Source organism: Aricia agestis, chromosome 3, assembly GCF_905147365.1.
Source record: "Aricia agestis chromosome 3, ilAriAges1.1, whole genome shotgun sequence".
NCBI lineage: Eukaryota > Metazoa > Arthropoda > Insecta > Lepidoptera > Lycaenidae > Aricia > Aricia agestis.
This window is the reverse complement of record NC_056408.1, coordinates 19,850,780-19,873,922: the sequence shown is the minus strand read 5'-3', so window position 1 is coordinate 19,873,922 and position 23,143 is coordinate 19,850,780. Positions and strand designations below refer to the sequence as shown.

The following is a 23,143-nucleotide window of genomic DNA, read 5'->3' as shown; positions in this document are numbered from 1 at the left end:
TTAGGCATGGGCCTTTATATTTTTGCAGCATATTTTTTTTATTTTTGTGAAAGACGAAAATAATACATTACTATAGGTTCTTACATAATACTATGCACACTGGTTTTTCTGGGACACATCTATACTAACTAGAGATCGCCCAATGGTCGAAATTCGACCTTAGTTTCAACGACATTAGGACTACTAACTATATTTTGTAAAAAAATATTGACTTTATCATAAATTTTTCAACTCTTGTCTATGAGACTTAGCTGATCTCAGACTGGCCGTGTAAGCATTGTCTAATAGTATCTAAGATTCAATAAAAAAACTATAATCTATTTTTAATCTGTCACCTTGTTGTCAACAGACTTCAACCATAAATAAAAGAGTATAATTCGTATGTATAGGCTTGTCACTCAAAAATCTGTCATTTTTCCTAGTAGTAGTGTCGTAGTGTGTGTAACGTTTTATTTGTTAAAAATATATATGATAAAAGCACGGACGTAAAAAAAGTACGGACGGATCGCCATTAAGAAATGAGTGAAGCACCCTTAATAAGCCCAGGCGATCATATGTACACATCTTGCACAAACACTCGCACTGTAATAAGCCGATCGTACCGCCATTACGCAATTAGACTGCATCGCGGTGACACATCTTTGTCATTCATAAATAAAAATAAATATGCCATCTTGTGTTGTAAAATGGTGCAAGAACAATACAACCTTACACAAAAAACATCAAGGAATAATATTTCATAGGTAAGATAACATATTTTTAAAGTATTTTGATAAAATAATGTAAATATTAATTCAACTTCAACAGGTCAGTAATGTCCATAACAAAGTGGGGAAATTTTCCCCAAACCGGGGAAAATTTTAAATTATTTTAAATAATCAAATAATTAATTTTATTGTCTTTTATTAGTGTCATGTAAGTATTTAGCATACTATTGACCAGTAATTAGGCAGGAATACAATAATAGGGGTGTAGACAGTAAACGAAATCTAATACAAATTATTGATTTTTTTGAGAGTTTGTATTATAGAATTACCGAAAATGGACATATTTTACTTAATAACTTTATAATATTTTTTATATTTAATAAGTGATTTTTTTAATTGAAATAAGAGTGTATTTATTTTTTATACATATTTTTAGGTGTAACAAAATACTTATGTACTATCAGAGAAGTTGATTCCTATGCAAATCGGGGACATAAGTAGTTTGGTTGCGTTACGTCAAACCCAGCTGACAGATCACAATTAACATTGAATTGACATAAGTATTCGACCAAATAACGTTGGTCTGTCAGTTGCATAGGAATCAACTTCCTTGATGGTACATCTGTAAAATAAATATATTTCCTAAAAATAGTCTACACCCCTATTAATTTCTTAATTTACAAAAGTGGATATAACTGTTGTTTGACGACCTCTGTGGCTCAGTGGGTGGGCTGTCGGTGGCTCAAGCCGGGGGTCGCGGGTTCGAATCCTGCCGACGGAACAAAAAGTTTTCAAAGTTCCTGGGTCATGGGTGTGTATTAAATATGTGTATAATATAATAAAAATCTTAAATATATGTGTAGTATAACAGTATTAAATATATTTCCGTTGTCTGGTACCCGTAACACAAGTCCTTCAGGTACTTAGCACGGGGTCAGACTGACGTGGTGTGAAGCGTCCATAGATAAAATTGTTGTCTTAGATTTCCTTCAGTAGGGGAGGGAAGGTGCTAGTGGTGGTCACCCGAGCGTCATTGAGACCTAGTAGGAATGAAAATATTGAATGTATCTCTAGACCAGGAATAAATTTAACACCATGTTAGGTGATTTGATTTGACGTTAGCGCATGGTAGAACTCTCGATAGCTCTAACAGGCCGTTAACTGATTTAACAAGCCATTATTTATTTAACATTACTTGATTGTTTGATGAAACGGGTTACGGGACTTAAGTATCTTATATCTTTTCGTATACAGGTTTTTTATATAGGTTTCGGGGGCGATAAATCTGTCTAGCTAGGAATTATTTTTAGAAAATGTCATTTTATTCGTGTTTTATCGAATACCGAGCAAAGCTCGGTCAAATAGCTAGTAATAATTTTATTATTGTAAATGTTTATACATAATCATTATTACTAATAATGTTATGTAAATAATATACTTCTCTGTACGTAATATGTGTTTTTTTCTTCTATAGTGTCATAAAAATAATATTTTCATTATGACATCTTTAACAACCGCTTACATTTCTGAAGCGAAAAAAACATAAAAATATGTTTAAGTATAAAAAATACATTTAACTTGTCTGAGTTTACAAAATTTAAAAGTAGGGAAATTTATGATTTATATGGCAACCCTCATATCACGCACACGTCCTACACGGGCGGCCATAACTAGGCTTCACTCGTGATTAGAGAAGGTTACGTCCGTACTTTTTTTACGTCCGTGGATAAAAGCATAATTTTAAAATAATATTAGCTCGATGCACTCCTTCACCATATAAACTATAACTGTGCGAAATTTCATGCAGCTATGTTTCCCCATTTTTCGTAAAAAGGGTTACAGAGTTTTTCTCTCACGTATTAATATATAGATAATTTAAAGCTGAAGAGTTTGTTTGAACGCGCTAATCTCAGGAATTTTTCAAATCGGACCCTACTGGTCTTCTGGTCTTGTCTAAAATACTTTCAGTGTTAGATGGCCCATTTATCGAGGAAGGGTATCTAGAAGAAACAGAAAAATGTGGAAAAAAAACTGGGAAAATTATATGAAATTGCATATAATTTAAGAACTACTGGAGCAACTTTTATGTTTTACATAAAGAATAGACCACGTGAAGGGACATAGGCTAACTTTTGCAGAAAAATGTACGGTTTCCGTGAAATTCCTAAATTACGCGGCGAAGCCGCGCGGAACATCTACCTAGTTGTATATAATATTACAAAAATTCTCAAAACTAGTGTTCGATCCTAAGACCTGGTTTCACCATCCTCTGTTTGTTAAATCCTTTCCTAACGAGGCATTACATAACAGACCTTAAAGAGTTAAACAAACTGTCAAAATCCTTATGTCCCACAGTAAAACAGCGGATTAATAAATGTAATGTTATGTGAACAACTACCAATTCATTCGTTCTTGATAAAAGGCAACGAAATTGCAATGTGCAAGTTTAACACGACATGTTTGCTGCAATGTGTAATTTTCTTCCTTATTAGTATGATACGTCTTCTGGTAGATAATGCGACCAAATAAAATTATCACTTATTGCATTTGTTACACTACAATAGTTCTTTTCAATTTACCAGGTTAGGTTAGGTAGGTCATTATTATCTGTCAAAGCTAAAAACATTAATCAAGATGCCAACTTTTATTCACTAACATTTCAGTTTGGTAATTTTGATGCAAGTCAGTGAATTTGAAATGTCAAGGAAAATCCGAGGGCTGAATTCTTGACAAAATAAAAATAAATAATCATTTATATTCTGTCAAGAAAGTGAGGGAATTAAAAGTGGCAACATCGTATTGTCATCCCTTTCAAATCAATCTAAGAAAAAAAGGATGACACTACGATGTTGCCACTTTTTAATTTCTTCACTTTCTTCATGGACTCTATCTCTTGAATCTATTGAGGTTGAGTCGAGTGGAGGAAGGAATACCAATATATTGGGCATTCGTTAAGTTATATTCAGGTAAGTAAATATTTAGCTAAAAATAATCAATAATTTAAAAAAAAACAGATATTTTACGTCTATAAATAACGTTTGACAACCCAATCGAAATATATAGTCATAAAAAAGTGGTGTTTTCATAAATTGAGCACAGTAACCTACACACAAAATTGCAATTCGATATAGGCCTCGCTGGCGTTGTGCCCTTTTCTGTATAATTAATCGTCATTTTCACGTAACTACTGACTGGGTCATGATGAAAATCACAGCTCAAATTAAGCCTGATTAGTGTATATATAAGGGTGGAACCCTAAACATTATTGAATGCCGTGTATCACAGTGCCTTGGGAGAGCATCATCTGAGTCCAATATCAGCTACAACAGGGCCGGATTTAAACGTTAGCCGCCCTTGGGCAAAGCCCATCATATTATTCTGAAAGTAAAGTACTTAGGTACTAAAAGTAAGTAGATTTTAATTATAACACATAATATGAATTTTAATTATTCCGAAGTTAAATTTTCGTTAGTAAGGTACAGGCGCGGTCGCAGCCTGAAATTTGGGGGGAATCTTTAAACGAGCAATTCTTGTAATATATATATACACTTGCGTGCAAAAAAATCGACCCACCCCGCGCATTTCTATTCAAGTCGCTTAAAAAGTAATAGTTATTTATTATTTCTTTTTATTAATAATGCGAGTTAATATGATAGGGAATGTGTACGTTTACTCTACATTTTCTAAAACCAACATGCTTGACTACAAACGACACAAATCACTAAGCATAACATTACTCAGTTTTTTAATCGTTAATTGAACGGTTTTGTTCTGTATGAAAAATCGGTCAAATCTTATTGTTTTTGTTTTGTTTCGATTTTTATTGATTTATTGTTCATTTAACTTCATTTTAAACGAAATTTCTTTGTGGCGAAATGGATATTACTCCAAATAAAGCCTCTCAAGCGAGGGCTTTGCTAAGAGCTGAATTTAGACAACGAGTTGTGGCTAGAAGTCTTAAGAGGATACAACAGGGGCTAGAGAAATGAAAAAAAAAGTACGTGTAATATCTATAGCTGACTCCCTTACCTCAAGCCTATACCGCAGAACGCGATAGAGACAACTGCAGAAAATCCAGAAAATCAACGATTCGTTGTCCCCTGATTCCTTCTCCAAAACTTAACCGATTTAAGTAATTTTTTCATTATAGATTAAAAAAAGGCTTGAGCTGTGTTCCTATGTTTTGCTTTTTTTGTATAATCTAGCCAAATCTGTTTTCTGGACGTTTGAACACAGCGGAAAATCTGGCCATTTTTTTGGGTTTTTGAACGTTCATATCTTATTTAATAATTAAATTATGAAAAAAAAGAAAACATAGGGACATTGTATTAGTGGCCGTAGATATTCAGGAAAAAAATTATAACTCTACTAGCATTATCCAGGGAGGAAACAGGGGACAACATTTGTATGGAAAAAAGGGCGGTGTGGAATCCTCTTAATTTAAGTCGAACTTCGGTTACAAGAGTATACCGAAGTATTCTAGAGACTCTTAACTTTACCATGCGACCATGTTCAGGAAGACATTGGGCTACATTTGAATGTGATGACCGTTTTAAGGTGTCAACGTCCTTGCGAAATCGACATCTCATTTCAGTTCAAGTGCAACGACGGCCAAGAGAAGTCGGATGAGTTACAGTAATTGAGTAGACTGTACGACGAAGACTTGCAGGCAGCTAACTAACTCGCTAACGGTCCAAAATTAGCCCCAGCACACAGTCAAGCGCTGCTTAGTTTCGCACGTTCTCATGTTGATTTTTCATTGGAGCAATGGCGGGTCGTGCTCTTTTCTGATGAAAGCTAAATCAGTCTTTATGGTAACGATGGTCGCAGAAAAGCATACCGTTGATAAGGACAATGATTTGCGCAGGCGTGCATTGACGAAAGGCTTTCATTTGGTAGGTGTTCGGGGACTGTATGGGGCGAGATTTCTTTTGATGCATAAACCAATCTTGAGTTCGTAACCGGGCCACGCCTTGGCACTTTGAGTACCTATCGATACATTCAGGGCGTACTAGGACAACATGCGGTGCCATGTGCTGGTTTTGTTGATGAAGGTTTCATATTGATGTAGAACAATGCTCGACCGCACGTTGCTGCGAAAGTTCGTCAATATCTCTCCGACGTCGAAGTTTCGGGTTTGGACTGGCCAGCAAGGAGTCCTAACCTTAATCCTATTGAGCACCTATGGGGAGAACTCAAAAGGAGGGTCAGGGCCCGAACTCTTGCCGCAGATACCCTTCAGGACCTCCAGGTGGCTGTACAAGAAGATCGGCATGGTATCGCTCAGGAGTTCATCATAACTTTGATAAGGTCAAGGAAAACCCGGATGGAATCGTTTTTAGAAAATGTCACTTTATTCGTGTTTTATCGAATACCGAGCAAAGCTCGGTCAAATAGCTAGTAATTCTTATATGAATAAATAAAAGTATAAAATATATATCCAGCGATTACACTATAAAATATATCTCCCCACTTCCGTGCCGCCCTGAGCACTAGCCCCGACTGCGCTTAGTTTCACCGTTTGCCAGATAATAAAAATAATAATAATAATAAAATTTATTTCCATATAACAACATTTTACAACTACCAACAGTTCTGGCCCCCACGCTAGGCGAAGCCTGTCCTGTGGGGGAGGTTATATACACATTTACCGATGAACAAGGATACATTGTTGCGTATTACAACATTACAATGTACCTAAAACATGAACTTTTATGTTATTACAAATTTATGTTAACAGGGTAATTTAATCTAGAGTTAAGTGCATGCAAGAACAAACACTACAATCTCAACTTTAGTATTTAGATAATTGTCAGTAACAAGTTTTCTGTTTCATTATACGGTAAATTTAGTAGATTTTCAGATAATATAAGTTTGGTTTCTTTAAGAGAATTGTACTGAAATTTATGTCGATTAACTAGTTTATTATACATATATGGAGAAAGAAAATTGGAGAAACAACGTGCAAATGTAGTTTTAGTGGTAGTGATTGGGATTTTAAAGACTCTTTCATTGAGCAAGTTCTTATAGTTGCTGGAGTTCAACACTTTCTTGTGCATGGCAACTATTGATCTCTGTAGAAACAATTTCCTTACACTGAGGACCTTGGCTTCCTTATATAGAGCTGCGGTAGGGTATCGAAAGGACTTGAAAAATGCAGATTTTAATACTGATCTCTGTGCCCTTTCTAGCTTAATAAGGACTGTTTGGGAAGCACTAACCCATGCCAGGATTCAGTAATTAAGTATGGACTGACGTAGAGTACCAGATATACCATTTTCAATGCAAAATAATAATTAGTTATCGTTCTTCAGGGTGTCTCTTCTTCATGTGATACTTTAAACTGGACGATTGAACAAAGCGCTCCCCGCACGACTTGCACGCGTATCTTCGGTCATCCAGATGTATCTTCATATGTATTCGCAAATTTTTTGACGCTTTGAAAGTTTTATCACAAAATTCGCACTTAAAAGGTTTGTCGGTGCGATGGATGACCGAATGCTTGTTCAAATTAGCGACACTGCCAAATTTCTTGTGGCAGACTTCACATTCGTAGTTCAGTTCTCCCATGTGAAACGTTCTCTGATGTTGCAACAGCTTGAATGGATGTGAGAATTTTTTGCCGCAGGCGTTGCACTTCGGCATGGGCACTCCGTGGGCTTCCTCCATGTGCTGCGGTCGCAAGTGTTGCGGCACGCAGACATCACAGAGGTAGCAGCTCCGCAAGTGTCGGCGTTTCTTCAAATGCACCTCATTATAATGTTGCTTGACAAACTCCTTTTTCTTAAACACTTTCTGGCATATGTTACACGAAAACACCGTTGCTCCGTCCTCGTTTGTAGTAATCATGTATCTCGGATCGTCTTCTTGCTCACCTAAAATTACACAACTATTTATTTTCATATAAAATTACACAACTATTAATTTTTACTCTTAGGCAAAGGCCTTTATATTTTCGCAGCATATTTTATTTTATTTTTGTGATACTATGGTTTTTCTGGGACACATCTATACTAATCATTTAAAGCTGAAGAGTTTGTTTGAACGCGCTAATCTCAGGAATTTTTCAAATCGGACCCTACTGGTCTTCTGGTCTTGTATAAAATACTTTCAATGTTAGATGGCCAATTTATCGAGGAAGGGTATCTAGAAGAAACAGAAAAATGTGGAAATAAACTGGGAAAATTATATGAAATTGCATATAATTTAAGAACTACTGGAGCAACTTTTATGTTTTACATAAAGAATAGACCACGTGAAGGGACATAGGCTAACTTTTGCAGAAAAATGTACGGTTTCCGTGAAATTCCTAAATTACGCGGCGAAGCCGCGCGGAACATCTACCTAGTTGTATATAATATTACAAAAATTCTCAAAACTAGTGTTCGATCCTAAGACCTGGTTTCACCATCCTCTGTTTGTTAAATCCTTTCCTAACGAGGCATTACATAACAGACCTTAAAGAATTAAACAAACTGTCAAAATACTTATGTCCCACAGTAAAACAGCGGATTAATAAATGTAATGTTATGTGAACAACTACCAATTCATTCGTTCTTGTTATAAGGCAACGAAATCGCAATGTGCAAGTTTAACACGACATGTTTGCTGCAATGTGTAATTTTCTTCCTTATTAGTATGATACGTCTTCTGGTAGATAATGTGACCAAATGAAATTATCACTTATTGCATTTGTTACACTACAATAGTTCTTTTCAATTTACCAGGTTAGGTTAGGTAGGTCATTATTATCTGTCAAAGCTAAAAACATTAATCAAGACGCCAACTTTTATTCACTAACATTTCAGTTTGGTAATTTTGATGCAAGTTAGTGAATTTGGAATGTCAAGGAAAATCCGAGGGCTGAATTCTTGACAAAATAAAAATAAATAATAATTTATAGTCTGTCAAGAAAGTGAGGGAATTAAAAAGTGGCAACATCGTATTGTCATCCCTTTCAAATCAATCTAAGAAAAAAGGGATGACACTACGATGTTGCCACTTTTTAATTTCTTCACTTTCTTGATGGACTATATCTCTTGAAAAATAATATAATGAGTCGGTGTGCTAGTAGCGCCCTCTGCTTCGAACATTGCGTAAAACATATTTCTTAAGTCGAGGACGTTATGTTGAAATAATGACATTTTAACTTGACAATTAATGACATTTTACAGATTGAGGTTGAGTCGAGTGAAGGAAAGGAATACCAATATATTGGGCATTTATATTCAGGTAAATAATAAATAATTAGCTATAAAAATAATCAATAATTAAAAAAAAACAGATATTTTACGTCTATAAATAACGTTTGACAACCCAATCGAAATAGATAGTCATAAAAAAGTGGTGTTTTCATAAATTGAGCACAGTACCTAGACACACAAAATTGCAATTCGATATAGGCCTCGCTGGCGTTGTGCCCTTTTCTGTATAATTAATCGTCATTTTGACGTAACTACTGACTGGGTCATGATGAAAATCACAGCTCAAATTAAGCCTGATTAATGAATATATAAGGGTGGACCCCTAAGCCCCAATTTCACCAACGACTGTAAAAGTTAACGGTCGAATTAGTATCACGTTACCTCTTTCATTTTTCTTATGAATGAAAGAGAAGACATGACATTTTAACAAGCTGTTAACACTAACATACGTTGGTGAAATTGGGGCTAAAACATTATTGTATGCCGTGTATCACAGTGCCTTGGGAGAGCATCATTTGAGTCCAATATCAGCTACAACAGGACCGGATTTAAGCGTTAGCCGCCCTTGGCGTAAGTACTTAGGTACTAAAAGTAAGTAGACTTTAATGAGGGATTTTCATTTATATTTTTTAATTTTAATTTTAACAATCTTAACTAGATGGCGTAAGGATAGACACTTCTAGATTTTCTAATCGTTCCTCACCGATCTGAAATTATCTGCAGGTTGGCATCACTGACTACATATGGGTTGTGTTTCCAAAAAATATCAGTGTATTGTCAAGTTTTACATAAATCAAAATATCTTAAACTTAAGTAGTACGATCAAATTAATAAAATCAGCGGAAATATTTCGTGTAGTTTTGAAAATCGCTACAGTTATTCCTTGTGATATCCAGATGAACATGTCAAAAGTCCTCAAGGGTGGGGGGTGAGCTAAGAGTGTAGGGGGGGGTCAAAGGACCCTTTTTTTAGGTTTTTGCTCATAAGTAAAAAACCTGCACAAATAGCATTACGGTTACTTCTAGGAAAATTTTCTACATAAAATTTCCTCTAAATTATGTCCTATAAATTTTTTTGTACGGTCGATACTTTAGGAACTACAGGGGGGGTCAAATTCCTCAAAAGTGCGAATCGCAAAAATAACACGCATCGAACGTCCGAGACTAAGAAAACAACTTATTCTGATTCAAATACCTGCTATTCACAGATAATTATTTGTCCTAGCTGCTATTATTACAAAACGTTAGACTAGTCACCATGGAATTAGGAAGTACTATACAGCGGGAAGGCTTACTTCATCATTTTGAAATATTAAAATGAACCTTACTTCCATGTGCTAAAGTATTATTTTTATTAACTAATATCTCCTTATAGTAGCGAGCACGAGCGAGAAATCGATTTTCTTGGTTTGTCCCTTTCGCACAATTGCCATGTAAAATATACGATAATACATTGGTAGTAAATTGAAAAAGCATTTTTCGTAGAAAACGATAAAATAAGGCATAAATATTATATTAACGACATGTTTTAATATTGCGCTTTCCTGCTTCAGTTTAATATTATTTAATTTCAATAATTGTTATTAAACTGAGCTTCTCAGTTGTGCGATTTTCTTTTAAAATGTCTTAAGATTTACACATAGGCAAGAAGCATGGTTACACTAGTTTGAAAGGGACAGACCAAGATTAATGAAAGTGGAATATTTTCCTCACAAGAACTCCAAAAACTCTCATTTTGCTCTTCCATTCTTTTCCTACATAGCTTCAGCGGTTGCGACACAACTTCAGCTATTTACAGGAAAGGCAAAGTGTCAGTTGTTAAGCTATTTGATCAAAAACCAAAAATCAAGGATATTGCCGCCATCTTCTACAATCCAACATCAACATCTGAAGAAATAGCAGAGTCAGGAGAAAGGATGTTTTTGACGATGTATCGTGCAGCCACTGATCAGCTTGATCTTAACAGACATCGATACTCAGTTTTTGTCAAATCCAGCACCAAATCCAAACCAGATCTTTCCTCTCTCCCACCTACAAAAGGATCAGCAAAATTTCACTCATTCCGAGTGTTCCACCAAGTACAAGAGTGGTTAGGTAACGCACTGCCTCCTGAAATGTGGGGATGGAAGCGAGGAGCTGATGGAAACCTCGAGCCTGTTACCACTCATGATCCTCCAGCTCCTGACACCGTGCTGAAGTCAATATTTTGTCGCTGCAAAAGTGATTGCACTGGTAATTGTGGATGCCGAAAAGCTGGTATCACGTGCAGTCTAGTATGCAACGGCTGCTTGGGTTCGTGTACAAATGGCGTACCTGTAGATTTGGTAGATATAGAAGGTGAAGATGATGATGATGTAGTAGAAGAAAATTATTGATTTAATTAAGACTGTCTAATTATTATTTTCTAGATTTGAATACATTTTGAAAACATACCAATTTTATTTTATTTATAAAACCGTCTCATTTTTTATACCTATATAAAGTTGAACACTCTGTAACTTCTAAAGTATCGACCATACAAAAAAAATTATAGGATCAAATTTAAAGGAAATTTTATGTAGAATGTTTTCCTAGAAGTAACCGTTACGCTATTTGTGCAGGTTTTAGACTTATGAGCTAAAATCTAAAAAAAGGGTCCTTTGACCCCCCCCTACACCTTTAGCTCACCCCCCACCCTTGGGGATTTTCGATATGTTTATCTGGATATCTCAAGGAATAACTGTAGCGATTTTCAAAACTACACGAATTATTTCCGCTGATCGTCCATTTTCGGCTTAATTTTCTTAGGCTAAAGCGATCATTGGCCTAAGCGATGAGCGAACACGCTGACATAATAAAAACTTGTCAAACTGAAACTTGACAACTGAAAGAGTTTTGGCGGGCATGTCACTTTCAAACTTCTTCTACTTTTTATTGTTGGTGTGGTTTTTATTATTTCATATTTATGTGGGGGTGTCACTCAGTAGTCACTTCACTATTTTTTTTTATTTGCGCCCTCCGACGGTTCTAGGTTCACAGCAACTGTCTAAGGTCGGACGAAATGGTGGTTAGGGGATATTTAGAAATTTCCTTTTATTATTTAGCAAGATTTTGAGATTTTTCAATTTTACCTTAGATTTTGGGAGGGGTCATGTCCCCTGTGACCCCCCCCTTCGGACCGCGCCTGGTAAGGTAGAAAACAAGCAATGCAACAGCAAAAAATGGAAAGAGCGTAGGTAGCGGCAAAATGGTTTTCGTCGCGTAATTTAAAAACCATAAATACATTTCATTATTCATATAAGCTATGGGAAAATTAAAGTGTATGCTTGAAACAATTTATGTACAAATTTTGGAAGCCTAAATCACTCTCCTCTGTTGGCAAAATGGGAATCCCCTTTTTTACAGAGGTATTTTTGATTGATTATTCTGTGTTATAAAAGTTGACTAATCGTGTCAACTGTCGTGTCTTATATACCCTATATTTAGTATATATATATATATATATATATATATATATATATATATATATATATATATATATATATATATATATATATATATATATACTAAATATAGGGGGTTTCGGGGGCGATAAATCGATAGCTAGGAATCGTTTTTAGAAAATGTCATTTTATTCGTGTTTTATCGAATACCGAGCACAGCTCGGTCAAATAGCTAGTAATTCTTATATGAATAAATAAAAGTATAAAATATACCTATATCCAGCGATTACACTATAAAATATATCTCCCCACTTCCCTGCCGCCCTGAGCACTAGCCCCGACTGCGCTTAGTTTCACCGTTTGCCAGAGAAAGTTGTAGGTAGTATTTAAGTAAATACGGACAACTTAGGTATCATAATAATAATTTATTTATTTAAGTAGGTTAATACGTGAATGTATTTTTACACATATAAGTGAAGATAATTAAATAAAAACTCGACACCTTTTCGCAAGATTCAAAAAGTCAGATCGGAATGCGGACAGATTTTTGGTAGGACAAATCAGGTACATTCATAAACCTACAGAACAGCTTAAATAGTTCATGCAAAATAATAATTAGTTATCGTTCTTCAGGGTGTCTCTTCTTCATGTGATACTTTAAACTGGACGATTGAACGAAGCGCTCCCCGCACGACTTGCACGCGTATCTTCGGTCATCCAGATGTATCTTCATATGTATTCGCAAATTTTTTGACGCTTTGAAAGTTTTATCGCAAAATTCGCACTTAAAAGGTCTTTCGGTGCGATGGATGACCGAATGCTTGTTCAAATAAGCGACACTGCCAAATTTCTTGTGGCAGACTTCGCATTCGTAGTTCAGTTCTCCCATATGAAACGTTCTCTGATGATGCAACAGCTTGAACGGATGTGGGAACTTTTTGCCGCAGGCGTTGCACTTCGGCATGGGCACTCCGTGGGCTTCCTCCATGTGCTGCGGTCGCAAGTGTTGCGGCACGCAGACATCACAGAGGTAGCAGCTCCGCAAATGTCGGCGTTTCTTCAAATGCACATCGTTGTAATGCTGTAAGACGTATTTCTTCTGCATAAACACGCGCTGGCATATTTTGCACGAAAATACCGTTGCACCGTCACCGTTTGTGTTTCGCGTGTATCTTGGGTCCTCTTCTGTTTCACCTAAAATTATACATAACGTTGTATTTATGAACAGATTGAGAAGTTCATTTCATCTATTTCGTGTTACACTTATTTTTATAGTGGGTTATTTTCCCTCCTATTGGTACTCATAACATTAATTTCACAATAATATGGTTATACCATACCTACTAGCAAGCGTTTCCAAATCAGTGAAATCGACAGGATTGTCACTTTTTAAAGGTGGAAGTAATAATTATTTTGGTAAGGTTTTCTGTTAATTTTTTACTTTAAGGTAGGCCATTTTGTATACTAACATATTTTAGGCTCTAAGACAACGGCTGCATCTCTTAATGAACGATTATATTAGGTATAGGTACTAGATGACCCGGTGAACTTCGTATCACTTTTCACCTATAGTCGGGGCATTTTAATAGGTCACATTTGACAGTTCATCAAAATTGCACATCGTAACCTTGTAGCTACGTGCAAAAAAAAAAATTTAGTTTTGTTATAAGTAAGTAACTGCACAATTGATTAAAGCGTCTCCCAGACAAACGCGGCCTGCGGTGGCGGACAGTTGGATGACTTGAGAGTCCTAGGAACGACATAGACACACGCGGCCACGCGTGTCCGTGTCAGGTGTCGTCAGATAGCTTTTCTAAAAATATTACGAGTATTCACAAATTATTTTCCGATTTAGGGACCTATTTTGTTAAATATGAAGTTTTAAAGTGGAAAAAATCGTAAGTGTCCAGTCCCCCTTCTACCAGCTAATCAGTTGCTTCTGGAAATGTGAAAAAATTCACGGGAGTAGAAAATATGCTGAATTTAAAAGGAAAACTATCACGGCTAAGAAAACTTCATAAGTTTTTGAGTAATAGTCGAATAAAGGTACTTTTCGTACAAAAATCATTTGAACGTAACTGAGATGATGTTGTCAGTAGTGTAACGGCCGTTCCCAATATTTGATCTATCTCTGGTTTTGCCCTACTAGAGATAGGAATAGCTCACATTAGACATTAGAGCCATATAATTTATGTCAATTGTGAGCTATTCCTATCTCTAGTAGGGCAAAACCAGAGATAGATCAAATATTGGGAACGGCCGTAAAACACGTTATAAATGTGCATTCATTGACCATACAAAAAATATCAAAAACTAGCGGTAACAGAGTTAGTTTTTGATTTTACAAATAACATATAAAATTCAAATATTTTATTTCAAGTCCGTATCGATTTATTCGTTTTGGTCGATGTTTTTAAGCAGCTCACCTCACTATGGAGATTAATCTGACAGATGTCCTATTAAAATGCTCCGACTGTAATCTAAGACATCCCTGGACTTCTGAACCTGACTGAAGGCTGAAACTAGCCAAACCGGTTGAGCTGTTCTCGAGTTTTAGCAAGACTTGCAACAATTACAAATAGTTTTATTTATACAGGATGCAATCAAACCTTAGTTATAAGGCACAGCCTTACGGGCGGCAGCGTCCTGACTCCTGGCCCTAGCACGGCCACCAGTAGAAATGAGAAAGTATGGACAAACTGTGAAGGTAAACTTTAGGTAGCGTTCCGATCTTTCTTAAAAAATGAGTCTGGTCATAAAGTGGCATTTTAATTGAATTTTTGTCGGTTGCGATTGTCCGTGGTAAAGATCGGAACGGCACCTTTAGTTCATGTCCACAGTTTGTCTATACTTTCGTATTTCTACTGGTGGCCGTGCTAGAGCTACATGAACACCCTACCAGATTTCGTACATGAGGCGGCGGAAATAAAGTGGCCTACGCTCATTAAAAATAGTACCTGGATGACCGAGCTTTGCTCGGTATAGCAAACACTCATTGACTTCGTGTTACTTAACAACGCCATCTGCTGGAATAGCTTTAGCTGTTGTTGTGTCGTTAAAGCAATTAGTTGCCCACAAAATAGATGAGCTTGATATTATTCGCCAATAGATGTCAATGAGAAGTCATATATTTAGTTTATCGATTATCGATAAAACACGAATAAAAAGACATTTTCTAAAAATGATTCCTTGCTAGATCGATTTATCGCCCCCGAAACCCCCTATAAGTACTTATACTAAATTTCATGAAAATCGTTGAAGCCGATTCCGAGATTCCAATTATATTATAATATATACAAGAATTGCTCGTTTGAAGATATAAGATAAATTCGCCACTTTGGTTACTGGGTTTTCGACGCTGCTGCCAGGCTAGACAAGCCCAGACACTCAGTAGTCAGAAGTTCAACAAACCACACTGACAAAATATATTCAATTACTTAAAAAGTCTTCATGGTGGTACAGCTCCACCGTATAAAATATCTTGAATAAGGATTTGCATAATGTAAAGAAACAAGTAAAATTTCGTCATTAGGCATTTAATAACACACATAGCGCGTTTGATCCGATTGAAAAAATAGACGTACAGGAACAATATAGGTAGACGAGCTTTTGCCCGCGGCTTCGCTCGCGATAAGAAGTATTATTATATACAAACTTTCATCCCCTATTTGAACCCCTTGGGGTTGGAATTAATCAAAATCCTTTCTTAGCGGATCCCTACGTTATAACATCTACCTGCATGCCAAATTTCAGCCCGATCCGTCCAGTGGTTTGGGCTGTGCGTTGATAGATCACTATGTCAATCAGTCAGTCACCTTTGAGTTTTATATATATAGATTTAGAGATTTCCATTTGGCAAACCACATTAAAGGCAACGCTATAGCAACTATAAAATATCTATGTACCATGGCTGTATGTAAATTATCGAGGCAAAAAGCGTAGCTAGCGGCTACGCTTTTTGCCTCGATATTTCAAAGCGAAGGCATTTTTATAGGAAGGAATTTGTCCATTGGGTGGCAGCTTGATGCGTGAGTCCACATTGACTTTTAAAAGATTTTAAAAAAATGAAGCGTAGGGATCTACTATCTAGCGGTACTAAGCACTAAACACGTATTGTCTGCGACGTGTCACTAGTGGGGCGCGACGTGTTCGAAGTCATCCTCGGAACCTCCTGTAGACGACTCCAATCGGCCAGAACTCCTCCTTCTCGAAGGTCGGTAGATGATGCGTCGGGACTCTCACCACAAGGGAGCTAAAATTGACTTTGTGGCGGGAATCCAAACGCTCGACCCTCAAGACGAAGTAATAATACATACAGGTTTGTTAAAAAATAACATGATATAATATTATTTCAAAGAAAAGTATCATTATCAGGGCGAGCGAAGCGAGCCTTAGTATATCTCACAAGACACAACCTGTGCACTTTTGTGGTACACTTTACGAAAAATCTATCACGCCCATAATTGATTTGTGCTTTAACATAGTAAGTAATTTTTATTTATATGCAGATGTGTTATCACCGGTCAGACAAGGTGTGGTCGTTATTTTAAAATATAAAAAAACTGCATTAAAAATTAAAGATTATTACCGCGCAGAAAAACGACGCAAGCCCTCACAAAGCTTGGCTTTTAGCTAGTTATAAGTATACTGTATATTTATACTGTATACTGCTCAGATGACTCGGTCAACTTCAACTATCACTTACCTCCTAATATAAACCTTTTCTAGGCGTCCACGATTATTTCAAGACTAAAATCAGCCAAATCGGTTCGGCCGTTCTCGAGTTTTAGTGAGACTAACAAAATTTAAAATAAATTGACATGTAGATACTTAGATAATATTCAACACCTTTACTGAAATAATGGCATACGGTTACAGCGGCGGCCAAAACTAGTGGGGATATGAATTGAGATCGCGCCATGAAAACGCTCTATGCTCTTTTACATTATTTCAGATATTAATATATTATATATGCTAAATATTATTTCAGAGATTAATAATAAATATGTAGCGTTCAACTATTTGTCCTTAGACATATACAATTTATGTGTCGGTTGTCCTTGTCGCATGTGGGGTCTGTACCATTTAAGCTTACTGCCGATTGTCGTGCTTTCTCGACATGTGGTACTTCAGGCTGGACGTCTGCACAAATCTCTCCCCGCACACCGTGCACTCGTACCTCTTGTCGTTCAAGTGTATCGCCCTGTGGTTCTTCAGATACTTCTTGGCTTTAAAACTTTTGTCACAGAAGTCACACTGGTACGGCTTCTCCGCCTGATGGAGGACCATGTGCCTCTTTATTCCGGTGGTGTTTGCGAATTTCTTATGGCATATGTCGCATTCGTAGTCCATTTCGCCCATGTGGAAGGTCCTCTGGTGGCGCAGCAGTTGGAATTGGAAGGAGAACTTCTTGCCGCAGGCGTTGCACGCGGGTTTCGGTATGCCGTGGGCCTCCTCCATGTGCGCCGGTCGCAGGTAGCCCGGAACGGACACGTCGCAGAGGTAGCAACTTCTCAGACGCGGTCGGATCTTTAGGTGCACCCCCTTGTAATGTTGGACGGCTAAATACTGTTTCTTATACACGCGCTGACACAGCCTACAAGTATAATCCTTCGTTCCGTCTTCGTTTGTTGATATCGCGTATCTTTTGTCGTCCGCGGGGTTACCTAAAATTATATAAATTCTTAATTCGCATGTTCTCGTCGTATGGAAATAAAATGTGCTTTTCTCCATATGTGCAATATTGCTTCCACTTAAATCGTAATGCTTAATCATATAGGTAACTACAACTATAATATTATTATTATGTCTCTTTATTTATCTTCGATAGAAGTATGTATACGATAGCTGTTAAGAGGTGTATCCCCAAATAATTTGCATAAGTTGAAGATAGTTTGAGGCATGGTAGTCTGTTCAGACATTTAAGTAATAAAATTGAAGTATAAATAAAACCTGCAGAATTATTACGTGTATTCGATTGTTTCCGTTTAAAATTTGTCTGTATTTGGAAATATGCAAGCTTTTAAAATAATGCGAATGAAAAGAGACACTTCAAGCAAATGGCAATATTGCTTAAAGTAAGTATTAATTAATTTTTCAATGAATAAAAAACAATAAGAAGCATATTCCGTCCAACGAATCTTTAGGTTTTAATAATATTTAATATTATAATATTATACTCTTTACCTTTACAATATTATTATGAATCACAGTTCACATATATGATGAAAAACGGTAAAAGCACTATTAAGTGCATATTATACCTATTACGTAATATTAATATTGAAACGAACAATTTATCGCAGGTGATAAGGTTCTTTGTGTGCATGTTCAACTGTTTTGAGTAATGTATCCAGTATCCCCGCGTCACAGATTTCACAAACCTACAATGCGACTTCATGTGTGACGAGAAATTTAAACTTCGTAAATTCACTGAGACATATAAAACACTGGTGCGCTAGAGATACAAAATTATGTATCTCTACAATTATGTATCTCTAGCGCACCACTTGTATACTTAAAAAAATAACCATTTAAATTAGTATCTGATTCTTTACCTATATATCTTTGATTTTTAGCCTCTGTATAAATCTTTTGACTATGGATTGTGATGAGATGAGACTAAACATCGTCCAAGTCTTTGAGTTATGTATTTCATTTTGATCTTTTTGTGTGGTTCTAATGTGTGTTGTTTCAGGAATCAGGATAGCAGCATCTCTGAATTGATAATCTCAACAGCAGCAAGAGTAGCCTAGGTCACGGTAGGCGGATGAGCAGGAGGCGCACAACCACCGGAGAAGACGGCCAAGGCGAAACCGCCGCAACGGACACGACATTCCGCCTTAGTCAGGGAGCTCGGGGTGACGGTATGGGGATGCCAATACTCGTTGCACTGAGTCCCCGAGAGAGCTGCGATGCGTGCTGTGTTCCTGCGCATCGCGACACAAAGAAGACGATCGGCCTAAGCAAGTCCCCCATGTGCGGCCTCTGTTCGGCCTAGGGGGACTTCGAACCCCCATAGCGTGGGCCTGCTCTAGGTGAGAGCAGGCGAGCGCGGACGGAAGCCACGTAATAGACTCTCGTCTCGTCTCCGTCCTGCGCGGAAGTAGGAACACGGTCGGGATTTAGTGGGTAGAGCTGCGGCCACTTTACCATCTTCTCAACCGTAGCGAGTCCCACATATCCCGGTGGTCCTTCCCCAACGCTGCTGGGGACGCTTAAAAGCATTTCCCGACCAAAAAAAAAGGTTATGGTAGGCGGAGGGGAGTGGCATTGGTGCAGGTGAATATTTTTTGTATGTTATGATTATTTATTTTGTGCAGATTGCCGGCGTATTTTGATCGTCGCCACCCGAGCAATATATTTGTATCTCTTCTCTCTTTGTGTCTATTTGAATTTAGAAGGCGAAACATTAAGATTATTCTCTGCTTCTTTCGAGCAGATTCCAATCAACTGTAGTTCTTACTTTCTCATTTCATTCCAGGTTTCGTTTCTTGCATTTCAATTTCTATTTTATTTATACGTACAAATAAATGGTTTAGCTTATTTACTTGTAACAATCTTACAACAACGAATGTATATCAACATAATCTTAAAACAACAAAAACGAGTAAATGTATGCAACTTCAAAAATAGGACTTGTGTTACTTCCTAACCATGGTAGGTAGACAGCATAAATTTAAGATTGTTGTTACGGTCGCTCTAAGTTGGTTTGCAATCTCTACAGTCTACGCGTCTACTTGATCTAAAATATTAATAGAATACCTTCCTTTCTCAAAAATATAAGCCATGACAATGTTTCAAGATATATTTGGAATTAACAAAAAACACTGTTGTTTTCTCTACGTGTTTTTATTACATAACATTGATAAAGATGGGGAGAGATACTGTTTAGGACCTAAACGATATTTTAGAATAATGTTAATTTACTTCCATATTGTATTTAATTCGTGGGATATTTTAGCCTACACCCCCTGCGCCTAATACACTTAAGTCCAGTAACGTGTTCGTCAAGTGACTAGAGTCTAGACGATCGTCGAACAAGATAACTAACGACGTCTTCTCCAGCGTAAAAAAATAAAGTGTTCTTGGAGATACTTTAAACTGCAGAATCCGGGGAGTCTCGCTCCGGATGATGCTTCATCATGTGATACTTCAGACTGGAAGTCTGAACGAACGCAGCCGGACATTTGTTACACGCGTGTTTTCTTACGTTCAAATGCATAGCCATATGTATTTGCAAATTATTCTTCCACTTAAATTGTTTATCGCAGATGACGCAGTTGAAAGGTTTATCCGACTTATGGACCATCTCGTGTTGCCTCAATCGGTACTTTGTATCTACTTGCTTACCGCAAATCGAGCAGGCGAACTTTTTTTCGCCCATGTGAACTTTTTTTTGATGTTCCAGTACCAAAAACGGGTAAGCGAACTTCATTCCGCAGGCGTTACAGGTGGGCGCCGGTAGTCCATGTTTCTCCTCCATGTGCATCGCGCGTTTATAGCCGGGAACCTTCTCGTCACAGAGGTGGCAACTCCGAACTTTCGGTCGCTTTTTTAGGTGCACGTGATTATAGTGTTGGGAGAAATTTGCTCTTTTCGTGAACACTCGCTCGCATATCTTACAAACGTATTCTTTGGCTCCATCTTCACCTTTCCTCGTTATGAACTTTTCATCTTCAGCTATGCCACCTAAAACAATATAACAATTCTCACTCCGTATTTTTATATTCGTCCTTTATATTTTTTATCCTACGCAGTACAAGTTCTTGACTTTTTATAGAAATAAATCGCATTTTGACCTAATGATTTCGTATAGTATCAGTCTATATAAATACATACAATACGTACGTACGTATATATGTATGTTTTGTGGCAATATTTATACTAAACGATTTTAATAATGTTATTAACTTGATATTCTACTTAAAATTTTAGTTATTGCAAATTACATCGAATTTATAATAAACAAATAGGTATGTTCATACTTTTCAAAAAAATTATAGGAAGGAATAAGGTATGCACCCATATACATTTTATTTTATATTTAGGTACTAGATACCTGATGGATATAATATGCTTAGTGAAGGATTGTTAATTTAGTGGCAATCGGCATGGACTTAGTGATGCGAAAATAAAACGTGAAATTATAAATACATAGATATATTTTATCTCTTCCTCACATAACGGTTTTAAATACATATAGGTTATATTACATGCAAGAGTTGAATACTGAATGTGTACAAGTTAATAAGACAAACTAACAATAATTTTAGAATGCATTGCTTAACAGCGCGAGCGCTATGTGGCTGCTACTAATTTGGCAGTAACGGTAAACAACAAACATTTTGCGTATGTCAGCTATTTCCCGTGCACCTTAGTCATGTGATACTTCAGGCTCGACCACTGGACGAACGCGGCCAGGCATATCTTACACACGTGTCTCCTGTCGTTGAGGTGTATCAACATGTGAACTCGAAGGTGTTCCCTTCGTTTGAACTGTTTCTCGCAGACCTCGCACTGGTACCGCCTGAGCCCCGTGTGCACCGTGGTGTGATCGATGAACCAACTTCTGTTCTCGCACTTGAAGTCGCAGTGCGCACACTGGAACTTCTTTTCGCCGAGGTGGTCCGACTTCTGATGTCTCAGCAGCTCGAAGGGGAACGCGAATTTCTTCCCGCAGTCGTTGCAGGCGGGGCGGGGAACGCCGTGGGCGGCCTCCATGTGGAACGGACGTCGGTTGCTCGACACTCGGACGTCGCACAGGGCGCAGCTGCGAAGCTTCGGTCGCTTCCGCAGATGCACGTGGTGGTAGTGCGTATTGAAATATTTCCTGCTCGGGTACGCCCGCTCGCACGTTTTACAAACAAACTTATCGGCGCCGTCTTCCCCCTTCCTTACAGTGAATTTATCTCCAGTTACACCTAAAACAATAATATTTCCCACTCCTTAAACTTTTTCTTCTCACGTTTAGTAGTAAGTACTAAGTACTAGCACAATATTACAAATACATAGAATTCCACTTTCAATATTTTTGCGAGTAGCTGCTATGAGACTGCATAATACGAGTGAAAAATATAAACTACAATAAATATAATAATCGCATTTTCAGGTATATTATTAGTGATCGAAGGGAATCCAAATAAATATTATGGAGTCCGGAATTAGATTTTAAAGGGTCCTTTATTGAGTACTTTATTATTTAATAATAATATTAAAATAAAATAAATAATTAAGGGGGCTCCCATAGGAAAACACAATTTTTGGCCTAATTTTGCTCTATAATGGTGCGGAACCCAACGTGCGCAAGTCCGACTCGCACTTGGCCGATTTTTTATCTTTATTTATCCGTATTAGGGTGTATTGTAAAAGTGAAAGCGTGTCTGTCTGTAACCTCTTCACGCCTAAACCGCTGAGCCGATTTTGCTGGAATTCGGTATAGAGATACCGAAATTCCGTGATTACGGGATCACGGAAGACCATGGGACAGCGGCGATCGTCGCTGTCATATTACCTGAGTGGTCCCCCTTTCCTCATTTTGGCATTGCACTGCCATTCATAAAAATAATTATTCTGATTACTCATTTAGTTTTTAAGTTATATATTTTGATGACATTCTTTTTTTATTTACTTATTGTCTGTTTTGTTTTTTATTGGTAATTTTATATTGTTGTTTTAATAATATTATGGTTGTGTGTTTCTTAATGGGAATAACGTTTTATTTATTTATTTAGATACTTTGAGAGAAAGGCCAACATTTGTATCCCGGCAAAAAGGTACGGTTCCCTCCGTCGCGTTGCGCCAAAATTCGT

The 23,143-nt window shown here is 37.1% G+C and overlaps 1 protein-coding gene across 6 annotated transcripts in view; it reads right to left on the bottom strand.

The window, feature by feature from the left end:
- Positions 1–23,143, bottom strand: part of LOC121725637 (zinc finger protein OZF-like) — a 71,376-nt gene that overhangs the window by 689 nt on the left and 47,544 nt on the right. Inside the window, exons 6-7 of one of the 6 annotated variants that reach the window (XM_042112663.1) lie at positions 17,415–17,998; positions 13,435–13,526 (exon numbers count right to left, since the gene is read on the bottom strand). The exons of 1 other annotated variant lie outside the window; for it this stretch is intronic. In XM_042112663.1, coding sequence (XP_041968597.1) covers positions 17,424–17,998 — 575 coding nt within the window. In that variant the 3' untranslated portion in view covers positions 13,435–13,526; positions 17,415–17,423. Of the gene's footprint in view, positions 1–12,786; positions 13,527–17,414; positions 17,999–20,173; positions 21,024–21,515; positions 22,256–23,143 lie in introns of those variants that run through there. 4 more of the 6 variants (XM_042112664.1, XM_042112659.1, XM_042112654.1 and 1 more) reach the window with 4 other exon arrangements.